We start from the raw sequence: 14,401 nt of genomic DNA on the forward strand, positions 1-14,401 counted from the left end.
GGTATGCCCCATCCCAGCCTGGAGTTCTCTGAGAAGGAAAGGCCCCTAAGAGCAGCCTGAGCCCCAGGCTATGGGAGCTACATGGGGTGCCAGGGCCCACCCCACATCAAAGCCACAATGTCCCCAGTGGAAGGCAAACGATCTCCCATGTGGCCAGCAGAAGCAAGACATGGGTTATGAGGAAATATGCAGGCTTCAGCATCACCTCCCAGTGGGGACCAGGCAATGCCAACGGGGCTGCACGGCCAGAGTCCAGGTGTCGAAGGCCACCAGTGCAGCCCCTGATGGCCATGTGGTTGGGTCCCTGAGACCAGAGACTCTGACAGAACAACTGTACACATGAGCTGGTGTCAGTGTGGACAGGACAGATCAAGGCCATGAGGCGATGTCCCCTCCTCACCAAAGCCCCTGTCCCGGGCCGTCCCAGAAATGAATGCCCACCGAGAGAGGCTGGAAAAGGCCCAAGGTCTACCTACAGTGTTACATTAAAGTATGTTCCTTATAACATTTCCTTGTATAGCTTCCGTGGATTTAATTTATACAAAAATTTTTTTAAAGATTTTATTTATTTGAGAGAGAGAGAGCATAAGCGGGGGGGTGGGGAGAGAGAAGCAGACTCCCCGATAAGCAGGGAGCCTGATGTGGGGCTCGATCCTAGGACCCTGGGATCATGACCCGAGCCGAAGGCAGACCCTTAACTGACTGAGCCACCCAGGCACCCTAATTTATACAAATCTTCTAAAGTTACTTTACAAATATAATACACACATTTGATGACATGCTTTTTACTTGCTTCTGTTGGTAACCCGAGAATCCAGGAAACATTCCCCAAATCAAGCAAATGTAGAGCCAAGAAGGAATAATAACCAACCAAGCCTATTCCTGCAATTCACACTGAGCCAAGAAGACTGTACCACAATCCACCCAAGGACATGCCCTCTAATCCCATGAAATTCAAACAGCGTCCAAGCACCCCAGGACAAAAGGAGCCATTTGCTCAGTGTGCACCTCATACAGCCTCCGTGAGCTGCCCACCAGCAAGTAAGTGCCACGAGTCGGGGGCAATGAAGGCCATGAGAGTTCGCAAGCTCTGCAGCTCATTTGCACATTGCCAAGGGTCACTGTTGGAGAGGGTACCTTCTAGAAAGCCTGAAGAACACGTTCAGGGAAACCTTTCAGTTGCTGGGCCGTTTGTAGGATTTTTCTTACAGGAAATTCCTCTTCTGGTAAGGTCTCATTTGATGCTGAAAATGACAGAAAGCCCAGTTCCCTGGATGTTTGATTGGGTGCTGGGCTTGCAGACCTTCCATGAGTGCTGCTGTGGTTTCCATCTTTCCTCTTGCTTGGCCACTATGATATGTTGTGCCCTGTGTAAAATGGAGGAGGTAAAAGGGGAAGAGGAAGGTGGCCAAGGAATTTCATGGCTTCTCAACATGGAAACCCAGACACCTAACTTCAAAACTTTCAGATGCTGACCATCTCTCCCTAGAAAGAAAACTAAATCAAAATCAAAAAATTTTAGAATGCTTCTTCCAGAAAATGGGGATTTTAGAAATTGTCTCATAATCTGTTGGGTCCCTAAGGTTTCCCCAAGCAGCCAATCAGTTGGATTTCTTTCTTCCTTATCCCAAAGGGCCTGGTCTCAAAGACTTCCTGGAACAAAATATCTGATGCTAAGATAGCCTAAAACCCCACTCTCCGAAAGAAAATCTGTTTGAGGCCCCAGACCACAACAGTGAATGTCATCACCGCTGCCAGACCCTGAATCCCTAAGGCAAGCTTCTGCAGGACCATGGATTCCCAGCATTCTCTGCTCACCTTGCATCTAGTTTTTTCCACCTAGCATAATGTGTTTAGGGTTTATCTGTGGTCTAGTATGTATCAATATTCCATTCCTTTTTATAGCTCAATAATATTCCATCGTATGGGTATACTACATTTTGTTTATTCATTTACCAAATGATGGGCTTGGGGTCTGCTCTCAGTTTTGCTATTATCAATAATGCTGCTTTAAACATCTGTGTACAAGTTTTTATATGACCACAATTCTTCGGTCCTCTTGATTAGATATCCAGAAGTAAATTTCTGGATCCTACGGGGAGCCTGGGGTGGTACAGCACACATGGCAATGCACCTCTCACAGGACATGAGCCTGCAATCCGGAGATGGCTTTCTTCTAAGTAATTACTCCTTCGTGGGTTTTTCTATAATCACTGTGGAATCAAACAACTTTCTCCCCAATAACTCCCTTTAGACGGAGTGCATTTATAAGACACAATCAGTATTACCGCAACATCAAATGCACAAGCAACCAAAAAAAAAGTAGATAAACTGCACATCATGAAAATTGAAAATGCTGAACCTCAAATGACAGCATCAAGAAAGGGAAGAGACAAGCCCAGTACAGGAGAAATGATCTGCAAATGATAGATATGGTAAGAGACCTGGTTCTGAAATACATAAAGAACTGTTACAACTCAATAATAAAGACCACCCAATGAAGAAGCGGCTAAAGGATCGGAGTAGAGATTTCTCCGAAGACGACACAAAAGGAGCCAGCAAGCACAGGGAAAGGTGCTCTGCATCATCAGTCGTCACAGGAAATGCACACGCAAACCACGATGAGATGTCAGATCTCCAGCACGAGGCTGGTGGCTCTCAGCGGAAAGGTGAATAGCAGCACCTGCTGGCTGGGATGGGGAGACAATGGAACCCTCGTACAGTGCTGGAGGGCACGTAAAATGGTGTGATCACTTCAAAAAATAATTTGGCAGTTCCTCAAAAAATTAAACACAGAGTACGTCATGACCCAGAAACTCTACTCCTGGGTATATACCCAAGAGAACTGAATATGTCCACATCGAGACTTGTGCACGAATGTTCATAGCAGCATTATTGATAAGAGCCAAGAAATCAATCTAAACACCCATTAATTGGGGGCGCCTGGGTGGCTCAGTTGGTTAAGCATCCAGCTCTTGATTTCGGCTCAGGTCATGATCTCAGGGTCCTTAGATGGGGCCCCGGCTCTGAGCTCAGCAGGGAGTCTGCTTGAGATTCTCTCTCCCTCTCCCTCTGCCCCTCCCCAGCTCACTCACACACTAAAATAAATAAATAAATCTTTTTAAAAAATAAAAGTCCATTAATTGGCAAACATGTAAGTAAGCAAAATGCAGTATGCCCATACAATGAAATATTATTCAGCAATAAAAAAGAACAAAGAGGGAGAGAAAAAAAAATAAGATGAAATCAGAGAAGGAGACAAACCATTAGACTCTTAACTATAGGAAACAAACTGAGGGTTACTGCAGGGGAGGGGTTGGGGGGCTGGTGTAACTGGGTGATGGGCATTACAGAGGGCACGTGATGTAATGAGAACTGGGTGTTACATGCATCTGATGAATCACTAAACTACACCTCTGAAACTAATAATACACTATATGTTAATTAACTGAATTTAAATTTTAAAAAAGGAACAAAGTACTAATACAAGTTACAATGTGAATGAACCTTAAGAACACTATGCCAGGGGAGCCTGGGTGGCTCGGTCAGTTAAGGGTCCAACTCTTGGTTTCGGCTCAGGTCATGATCTCAGATCAAGTCCCACAGAGAGCTCCATGCTCGGCACAGAGCCTGCTTGTCCCTCTCCCTTTGTTCCTCCCCCACTCACTCTCTCTCTCTTTCATAAATAAATCTTTTTTAAAAAATCCTTAAGAAACTGTATGCCAAGGCAAAGAAGCCAGCTGTAAATGAGTGCACATAGTATAATTCTGCTTGTACATGACAGGAACAGACAAATCGAGAGAGAGAGAAAGCAGATGTGTGGCTGCCTCGGGTTGAGGGTGGGTGGAAAAGGAGAGACTGCTAAGAGGTACAGGGTTTCTTTTGGGGTACTGACTGTGGTACTGATTGCACAACTCTGTCAGTATAGTAAGAACCATGGAATTGTATACTTCAAATGAAATTAACTTTATGGTTTGTAAATTACTGACTTAACAAAAACAACACAACACACATGCACACGCGCACATGCTTTACGGACATTCCCCACACAAGCTGCATGGAAGGGAACGCTGCCCACAGCCCCAGACCCAACTCGACTGTGTCACAGCCCGGAGAGGGGGTTGCTGGGAGCACCAGTGTGTTTCCTTCTAACTCTGCGGGGTTTGCTTTTACATCTTTTTTTTTAATGATTTTTTTATTATATTATGTTAGTCACCATACAGTACATCCCCGGTTTCCGATGTAATGCTTTTACATCTTCAAATGAACGACACCAACACATCAGTTCTTCTCCCCTGCGAGGATGCTTTTATTGAACACTAACTTCATCAAACCCCTGAGACATTTTCATCAGTTCATGTCCATGTAAACACAAAGCACCAGCCATTCACCCTGAACAATGCCAGGTTCACAGCACCCACCAAGTCACACATTAAAGACCATGTCTGCCATTACACAGAGAGCACCCCTTGGTTGTAGAGTCCACTTTTATGGTCTGTGCCTCCTTTACAAGGGGCCCACATGCCCTGGGGGACTGCATAAGGTGTCCGAATGGAGCTCCAAACTCTACTTCTTTCCACTGGATTCTTCCCTCTAATGGGTGTAAGACAGAAAAAACTCCAGGGGAACACTCTAGAAGAGACCCTTCCAGAGCGAAGAGTTTGAGTCCAGTAAACACATTTCACTTCTTTATATAGCCCCAGGTCCCAGCACAGAGCTCAGTCCTGAGCAAGCATGCTGAATGTTTGTTGTACAACAGGATGGATGGATGGAGAGATGGAGAGACAAACAAATGGACAGATGTGAGCAGATGGATGGACAGGTAGGTGGGTGGACGGATGGACAGTTAGATGGACAGATGGATGGAGAGACACAGAAGGACAGGTGGACAGACAGGTGAGTAGATGAATAAATGAATGGAAGGACGGGTGGATGGACAGATGTGGACAGATGGACAGCTGAGTCCATCAAATGAATGGATGGGCAGATGAATGGACAAATGTGGACTGATGGATGGAGAGCAAAGTGGGTAGATGGATGGATGAACTGACAGCTGGGTGGATGGACAGACAGACGGATGAGTAAAGAGGTAACAGAGATCCCATCAGATGTGCCCTCTGACCACTCAGGGAAGCAGTGAGTAGTACCTTGCCAGCACATGGTGCTGGTGGTTTCCTCCCCAGCCCCAGGCTCCAGGATGGGCTTTACTACACCCCTAAAGAGCTGAAACTGTTCTTCGATCCATCTCCAGGTGTCACCCCTCACCCCTCGGTGATCTGTTACCATTCATTCCCCACACAGTTACTGAGGACCAGCTCTACACTGGCACTGAGGACACAAGGGGCAGCTGAGCAGACCCAGGGCTGACCCTGCGAGGGCTCATGGGAGTCACAGCCGAGTGTCCAGTGCTTTGAGGCCATATGGGAAGGGGAGGAGGAGGTGGTCAGGAAGGAACATCGAAGCTGAGACTAGATGTGTGAGCAGGAGTCAGCCTGACGGACAAGTTGTGTGTGTGTACGGGTGCACGCGCACGCACACATGCACAGATGAGGTGGGGGAAGGAGGGAGGGAGACAGCGAGAGAGGGAGGGAGGGAGGAAGGGAGGAAGGGGGAGGGGAAGGGTAAGTAGGAGGGAGGGAGCGTGGGATGGAGAGAGAGAGGGAAGGGGAAAGGAGGGGAGAGAGAGACAGAGGAGGACAGAGAGAAAGAGAGAAAGAAGGACAGAGGGAGGGAAGGAGGGAGGGAAAGGCACAAGCCCACGGCAGAGCAAGCGCATGAGTGCTGACCCCGAAGCAAGAGCAAAGGTGTGTCTGAGGACAGGACGGGAAAGCCCAGGCAGCCGGGATACAGGAGGCGAGGCAGGCACCAAGAGGTGGGAGCAGAGTCATCAGGGCCCTAGGTGCTCCAAAGGCAGTGATAAAGCCTCAGAGGGGTGTGCCCGGCGATAAGATTAGATTTGCATTCTCCCACAAGTAGGGGCTGGGCCTGGGTTGCCTGCCCCAAGACAACCCAGCCAGCTTTCGCAGGTGAGAAGGTTAGAATCCTACTGGCCATCAGTGAGACTCGGCCAGCTGCAGAGAAAGGCCTACCGCAGCTTCCGGGGAGCAGGCTCTGGGGCCTCACGAACAGCCTGCACTGAGCCTTACCCTGGGGGAGGCCTGCCTCGCCTGTCCTCTCCGGGGTCTTACAGGCAGGGTCCTTGGCTCAGCTCCGAATCCCCAGTGGCGGCCAAGCACATGCCCGGAGCAGGGCCGTGTAGGTCACACTGGAGGCAGCCATCAGCTTCACAGTCACCGTGACCAGTACAAGGCTTTCCCGCGCAGCATCAGTACGCTGGAAGTGCCAGCTGCACAAAGCCCCCTCCTGCGGCTTCTCCTCTGAATGAGGTGACAGCTAAGATCCTGACGCCCACCTGGAGCCCACTCTGAGCGCCTCCTGTATACCAGGCCAGATGTGGGCGAGGCACCAACCAACGGTGTGCATCAGGCATCCTGGCCACAGCCCTCAGGGAGCTTCCGCTCTGGCTGAAGCTTCTCTGGAAAAGACCCATGTCTCCCTAGAAACCCTTCTGGTGTCTGTGATCTCACGGTGACATCCGGGCTGGGGGTGGGGGGTGGTGGCAAACCTGAGACAGATTTCTGCAGCGCAGACCAGAAAGGGTGTGGCCCTTCTGGGAGTTTCTTTGTGCTAACAAAAGAGGCATATTTTCGTGATTCGAGTACAATCTTCACCAATTCATCCTGAGTAACAGAAACCATATTAGGTTTAACGAACGTGCTTCTGAGCTCCAAGCTCGGGAAAACAGCTGCCTGTACCCGCTCAGATCTCTGTGCTTGAGAAATGAAGCACTTTCTTGGGCTTTCTATCACCTGAGCCCACAAAACAAGCCTGAGGGGGGAAGGGTCTGCACCGTCACTTTCTCCTCCAAGGACAACACAGCAAGGGCAGAGGCCAGCTCCTGGCCACAGGAGAGCAGAGTGACGGACGCAGCTCTCATGCCCGTATCCAGCGGGGCCCAGACAGGTATCTCCGACAAAGATGGAAGTTGGGTTTGCCTCTGGGAGTCAGGAGCTGGGCCGCACGTGCTTCTGCTGGGACTCCCCAGCCAGCCCCGCAGCCACTGCCGTCCTCTTGGCCTCTGTTCCCTCCAGCCCGGCCCCGCAGGCTTGTCCAAGCCACCCAGCTGCTGGTACTTTCACTCCGCAGTCTTGATCACTCTTTGTCTCTTCCCATTCTGCACAGGTCCTCTCCTGAATCAGAAAAGAATCAACAAAGCTATCCAATGCCTGCCGTAAGGGGCCTGCCAGCAGCCTGGCCAGGCCGGGCCCTTGCACATGCTGCGTGCTCAGATTCAGACCGGCTACACCGGGCTCTAACACCCGAGCCGGCCACGGGGACCCCATATTTTGTTCATAAGATGCCCTGAGGATCTATTTACTGATGGGAATGTGTTTTCTGGCAGGAACTGAAGAGCCCAGCCAATCCACGGAGATCAGAGAAAGAGCAAAGCAAGGAAACACTACTTTAAAAGGTGGCACTCTTAAGTCTGAGTACGTGGACCTCCCCAGACACCTGCCCATGGGTGTGACGTCACACGGAACACCTCCTGCGTCCTCTAACGGCCTTCAAGGTTTAAGAGCAAAGTCCGGGATCAGCAAAGAGGCAAAGCACAATACTCTCAGTTCAGTGGCCTGGGAGGGCTGTCAATGAGCCCCTTTTTCCACTGCAAACCAAGGAAAAGGAAAGCCCTCCTCTGCCAGCTTTCCTAAAACAATCCAGCACTTCCTGGGATATCTTATGCCTTTGATGTTAAGTCTTCTATCCCCGTATCACCTAGTTCCAAGATAAGCAGTACTGCTCACAAGTTGCAATTCTGAGTTCTGGCATTTAAAATCATGAACAATTTTTTAGGACTTCAAGGGCAAAGACCCTTCTGTAGCAGAAAATGGATGTTATCAGAATTACCTTGCATGTGCAAGGGTCTGTCTTGGCTTCAGGAAAACACTTAATGGAATCACATAGCTTCAAAGTCTGAAATACTGAATAACAGATAATGGGCCACTGAGAAATACTTAGTAGCCATCCTCGTCCCCAGTTCTCTTCTCCCATCACTCTGGGTTCTACGAGAACCTAATGCCATATTCCATTTTCTAGCTTCAGGGCTCGAGGGGCGGAGGAGGAAAGAAAGAAAATTTGTCCGCACATTTGCTCTGCTTGAAAGATGCCGGTCCGTGGCAGAATGTGAAATTCAGATTTTTCAATATTTCCTTAACAATGCAAGGTTACGGCTGATTCCCATGTGCTCTGTTTAGTTCTGGCTTCATTGGAGCTTGTCTAGTTTAGAGAAGAGGACCGTGAAAAGTCTAATTTTGAAGGCCTCTCCTCATACCGCAGGACGGAGAGTCCAAGTATGAATCAATGAGCCAATCATGGAGAAGCCCACAGCCAAGGTGATAAGGAAGATGCCTTGGAGGCTTAGAGTTCCCCCAAACAAGCATGACATGACTGCTAAGAAAACAAGACCCATTCCTAGAATGACACATTCACCACCGTACCTTCTTGCCTTCTTCGGACTGTCTAAGTCCATCATCTGGAGAAGTCTGCCCTTGACTGCTCACATTCTCCTTGGCACTTCCTGGGTGAGCTGCCCTCCCCAAGCAAGAGAGCAGAGAGTGGGATAAGCAAACAGGGGTGGCTCCGGGGGAGTGGACAATCAAAAAATTAATAACACATCGGGGATCCCTCCAAAAGCACTGATCACCACGACCCAATTCCATCCTCTTGACTTACACTGTAACACCTGCTACGGTGCCCTCCAGAGGACAGGGAAACCTGCCAAGTTTGGGGAGATGGGAAGCGATGGTTCTACTTAAGCATTTCCAAGCTGGAATACGATCTTTTTTCCTAGTTATTCAGACGTTAAATGGAGTCAGTTTCCAGTGCTATTCCTAGCCCCTTCTCTCTGCTCACTGGAATTTTTACTCACAAGAAAGCCCATAATCACACTTTTTAATTCACCCCCCTACCCCCTCTTACCAAATCAGTACCAACTTGGAAAGGCATGACTTTCTTCTCCCACAGTGTACTTCCCTACACCCCAAAATCTGTATGTGGGGTATGGTGTGTGTTGAGAGGGCATTCAGATCCCTTAGGAAAAAATATTCAGTTTTTCATTTGAGCTGAAAATGCAAATGAAACACATTTTTCAGGGTGTGTGGATGGCTCAGTCGGTTAGGCATCTAACTCTTGATCCCAGCTCAGGACTTGATCTCAGGGTCGTGAGTTCAAGCCCCACACTAGGCTCCACACTGGGCGTGGAACCCACTTAAAAAAAAAAAGAAACACACTTTTCAAAGAAGAATATATTATTTACTTGTTACCTATATACATAAATTATAAAGTTTATTTACAAATTTTATGAATTAGCCAACTTTGGTTTGGCAAAATTGAATCATAAGCATTTAAAAATGCCAGCATACTTTAGTGCTCTCTTGGAGTTTCTCTATAACACAGTAATGGTTGCCCACGTACTTCTCTTTGCAAAAATGTAAGCTCATAAATGAGCTCAGGGACTCAGTCAGCCTTATTCACTACTGTATCCTTATCACCTTTGCCAGTGGCCCAGCATTGGTAGATCCTCCATCACAGTAATCTATTGAGTGAATGAGAAAATACATGAACGAATGAATGAATGAATGAATGAATGAGAGAATGAAGTAGATGATCCATTATTTTCTACCCTTCCCGATGTATGAACTATGTTTTTACATGGTATGGACTAGCATGCTAGAAACTACCAAATGTTTACTTGTGTTTTATTCCTAACCAATAAAGGTTCAATAATCTTTAGAAATGAATGCTCTGATTTGGAAGCATCAGGATAAGAATCTGAGAAGCAACCACGCAGGTAGGTCAAAGTAAGTTACCATCCCTGAGTTACTATACAGGACGCAATAGATGACAAGCCACTAGAGGGAGCCACACAACCTTTCAAAGAGCAGCATTAGGAAAAACCCATCCAGTATGGTGGCTCTGCTCTCAGCACTTCCCACCATAGCTCACTGTCATAAAATTGTCATAAAACTGTCATATAATGTCCAACTCACCAGAACAAGCTGAGACAAATTTAGAGTTGCAGTTTGCTAGGATTCAGACTTTTAGAAAAATGACCTCTGCCTCCCCAGCTCAAACATTTCACATCTTTATGTATACTCTAGCATTAAAAATTAAATGTAAATAGAAGAAAATTATGTTCCCTATGGATGACGGTTGAAGCTATTAAAAATTCACCTGGAAAGAAGGCAAAACTATAACCTAAAGAATGAAAAAATTAATTTTTTAAAGCCGTGTGCAATTACTTCCTGCCTCCAGCCACATTTTTTGTAAAGGAACTTTCGACTGTTGGAGCATTCAATTTCATCTCCTCCAGTAAAGAAACTTAAGGCATGTGCAAGCTGAGAAGTCACACCAGATAGAATTAAGATCCTATTGGTCAAGTTTCAAAGGCTTCATATGTAACTGAGTGTAGGAAGAAAAAAATTTCCCACAAACTCCTTCTCTCAAAAGTTCTGAAAACCCTGTAAATATTTTCAGGGCCATTAAAAGCCACAGATGTTATCAACAGGCAAGATCCATGCAAACTTTAAAAGACCTAGACCATAAAGGCCGCTGTTTCAAAAATAGATTTTGAAACATTTGAAAGGAGCACAAGTTAATTTCCCTTTGGAACGATGTAAAATGTCCACGCCTTACTTAGAACGTAAAAAGCAACTGGCTCCACTGGGCTTCTTGCTTACAGTTCTATTTCTACAGCACATGTAACTGTAGGAAACCTCCAAAATAACAGTCAGAAATAAAGGAACAAAAGATAGAACCTGAAAAACAGAACAATTCAAGAAAGCAACTCTATGAATAACTGACTGATTAAAAACTAAAATTAAATTAAATGGCTGTGTGAGATTTCCAGGCAAGAGAAGATTCCAGAACGTGCATTGTTTGGTGACCTGTGGGAAAACCTAATGGGCTAACACTTGCAGATTTCCATGAAGGCAGGCAGACTAGAAACTGAGAAACTGCAGAGCATCTGGGCTAATCTGTGATTGCATTTGCAGCCCCCACTCACCAACCCGGAAAAAACCTGAAATGTCAGTGCTGACAAAATTGTTACAAGATGAAGCTGGCTGGCTGAAAACCTTCCTGAGTGAATTAAAATCCTGACTGCTGGCCCTGGGGGAGACAGAAGTTGCGGGTGAAACTGGGAACTAGCCATGATTTATACAGGGAGTGAAAAGATCATAATTTAGAATTTTTTTTTAATTATATAGTTTTAGTAATCTAATTATATCCTAATTATAATGATGACCCTTCTTCCTTCAAAGGACTCCAAGCATGCTTCTGGAACATTCTCCGTGAAAGTTCCCTCATTTGCTGTTTTAAAGAAGGAGTTGGCAAATCTCACAGTGAGTTAAAGTGACAGGTCTGGCATCTGACTTCCAGCTCAGTTTCCTGTGACCAGACCACACCAACTCTCAGCTCTTGAAATAACCCCCAGCGGAATTCTCTTCGGAGGAAAGCAATCTCCCCAATTATGCGAAAACGTCCTCCCCCTGCTTACCCCCCTCTGGCCTGTGCAATTTCCACATTATTTCCACATTCTGATATGCAAACTTTTTTTTCATTCCCAGCCAAGGAACTGCAACATCCAAGACACAAAGGCCTCGTCCACGTGGGAGCTGCAGGCTCATTTGTGAAGCTTCTCCATAAACCCGAACGGCTGTTCAGCTCAGTGCACGGGGATCCAGGCCAGCTCCCCCTTCATTTCTAACTGTGGACGCCACAGGGCAAGTCACTTAACCGCCTCATTAGGATCACAGTCACAGCCCTGCCACAGCCTCCTTCCCAGGTGCCTGGTCACCCCATTAATATCTGTAAAGATCCATTAAACCTTCTAGCTGAAAGGCACCATAAAAGCAAAACCTATCACTGTTATCATCAATAAACTCCAAGGCGCTCTTCCCTGTCATGACCTAGGGTAAATCAGTTACCCACTGCCCCCTAATGAGCTACCTGCAGCCTGGGATATGGCACTTGATGCTGACAGGAGCTTTCTTTCCCAGGAGGGAAGAAAGTGCTTTCACTCTGGCCAGTGAACTTAAACTGTTAGAACCTCCGGCGCCTCCCACCCATACACCGCAACTGCAGTCTGAAGGGCTCTGCACGGATCCAGCCCTGTCCCCAGCGACCCTCACCTTGAGCACTGAGCTAAGAACCACCAGCAGTTGCAATCCACGCTCGGTGTGGGAGAGGTGAGACGCCCTGCCAAAAAGCAACCTGGAGAACCAGACCCCAGCATGGTGCTGCCTCCCTTTGGGACCCTTCGCCTGTTCTCATTGCTCGAAAACACCCTTCATCAAAACTCCGCCGGCAAATTCACCGTGGCGCTCTAACACCCCAAACTGAGGACAATGTCTGTCTGTAACAGCGGCTGCCCAAATAAGCAACATCTCCACCTAGCAGCATACTATGCTGCCAGTAAAAAGGACAAAAAGGACAAGGTCCTCCTTTACACAATGCTGTCTATGCAACACTACCACTTATGTATGCATGTCATCTCCCACAAGCGGGGGCGGGGGGACATGGAAGGCTGGCTCTTCACAGTAAACCCTTGTGTGGCTTTCCAACTGTTAACCAGGTGTGCACATTAATCTTCTTCTACATTTCAGAGACCCTTCTAGTTACAAACGGGGAGCCCCTCCGTCCCAGGGAGCTTCTGATTTAGCTAAATTGGGGGAGATCTAGAGCAAGGTTTAGAAGGTGTGGTTCATTCAGGAAAGGAAGGTGGGCCGAGGACAAGAAGCCACCACCTGGTCTCACTCCCTCCTCTGTTGTTGCAACAACAGTAAACATAACACCTGTACCAGCCTGACGCCATCAGTGCGCATTAACCTGTGCTTCAAAGCGCACTGCGGTCACTGCCACTCACCGTCTGGAGGTCTTGACTGCTGCAGTTGAACCTTCAACCAGATGCTGCCTCGCTGGCCCCAGCCTCCTGGGGCCTCCACCTCCCACAGTCGCCCCCGCTCCTCCGGATGGGCCAACAGGAACTTCCTGCAGACTGAGGACGCCCACGTGTGAGCCAGGAAGTCCCGCCCCTCCTGCCCTCAGGGGCGGACACTTCCTGTTCCTGTCGAGGCCCCACCCAGCGCGCCCTGGCTCACAGCTCTGATCCCGCTCAGCACAAACCATTGTTTCACCTTCTCCCCTGCTACCTCGTGCTCCCACTTTCTTCCACCCCCCCATCTTTGCTTGGGGCCGCCATAACAAAGCGCCACACACTGGGGGGCTTCAACAAGAGCCTCGCTGTCTCACAATCGGGAAGAGAAATCTCACATTCAGACGTCGGCAGAGGCTTGCAGAGGGCCACCTTGTCGCTGTGCCTTCACGTGGTCTTCCCTCTGTACCTGTGTCCCAGGCCCCTCTTATAAATAAGAACCTCTTCTTACCACTCTACTGGATCAGGGTCCCCCCTCAATAATCACCTCTTTAATGGCCCTACCTCCACAGTCATATGGGGGGGGTGAAGCTTCAACATAGGACTTGGGGGGACCCAGTTGAGCCCATAACATCACCCCACACTGTCCTCTCCTCAGGCACTGTCCTCTCTCTCCACTCTCACAGAACCTTCCAGCGCATCCTCTGTGGATGCCTTGATTCCACAGTCACCTCAAGGCTTATAGACTTCTATGTCCATGTTCACAGGGTGAGCATTTTTTACGTGGCAGTGCCCCAAATCCAGCCAAATGGGAAGCTGCTCCTGGAAATGCGGGTGCCCATGGGGACAGCATCAGGCCCTCTCCTAATATTTCCCAGCCCAGGGCAACAGCACAGATGGAAACCTCCAGAGCATGACACTAAGTTTTTGGAAAGTGTAAGCCAAGTTAGCAAAGTGCTAGATAGAATGTTCTGCTCTCCTATCTTGACAAATATAACTTCATAACAACAGGGAAAGCCAGTTTCAAATTTAGAATTTCTTGGACTCCTTGAAGTTTTGCACCAGAATGTGGCAATATCAAGAGAGCTGGCCCCCAGCAGGCAGCCCACCTGCTTCTCCTCCTACCCCAGCCCCACACACATACACTACAAGGGGCCTGTGCATACCAATATGGACGCCATGCCCACACTCCATCCACATCCCACCAAGAGCTGTCCCTGGGTCTAAAGATATGCAAACTGGTGGCATAGTCCACCCTTAGATGCACAGATCCAGGGATGCAGTCCACTCGGGCCCTCAGCACCACTGGCAGGAATCCTGGGGTCCTAGTACCTTGAGCTGGCTTAGAAGGAGTGGCCTGGACCCAGGTAAGAATATCCTCTTGAGCCCACAGACTCCTGACACTATGGA

General features: G+C 48.1%; 1 protein-coding gene across 3 annotated transcripts in view; it reads right to left on the minus strand.

The window, feature by feature from the left end:
• Positions 1-14,401, minus strand: part of LOC123790800 (protein FAM169B-like) — a 352,586-nt gene that overhangs the window by 265,368 nt on the left and 72,817 nt on the right. For 2 of the 3 annotated variants that reach the window (XM_045795420.2, XM_045795418.2), the window contains exons 7-9: positions 12,983-13,114; positions 8,556-8,644; positions 4,286-7,250 (exon numbers count right to left, since the gene is read on the minus strand). In XM_045795420.2, the coding sequence (XP_045651376.1) occupies positions 7,065-7,250; positions 8,556-8,644; positions 12,983-13,114 (407 nt within the window). In that variant the 3' untranslated portion in view covers positions 4,286-7,064. Of the gene's footprint in view, positions 1-4,285; positions 7,251-8,555; positions 8,645-12,982; positions 13,115-14,401 lie in introns of those variants that run through there. The other variant, XM_087856692.1, reaches the window with a different exon arrangement.

The sequence above is a fragment of the Ursus americanus genome, chromosome 28 (genome assembly GCF_024610735.1).
Source record: "Ursus americanus isolate L20-20 chromosome 28, mUrsAme1.1.p, whole genome shotgun sequence".
Lineage (NCBI taxonomy): Eukaryota > Metazoa > Chordata > Mammalia > Carnivora > Ursidae > Ursus > Ursus americanus.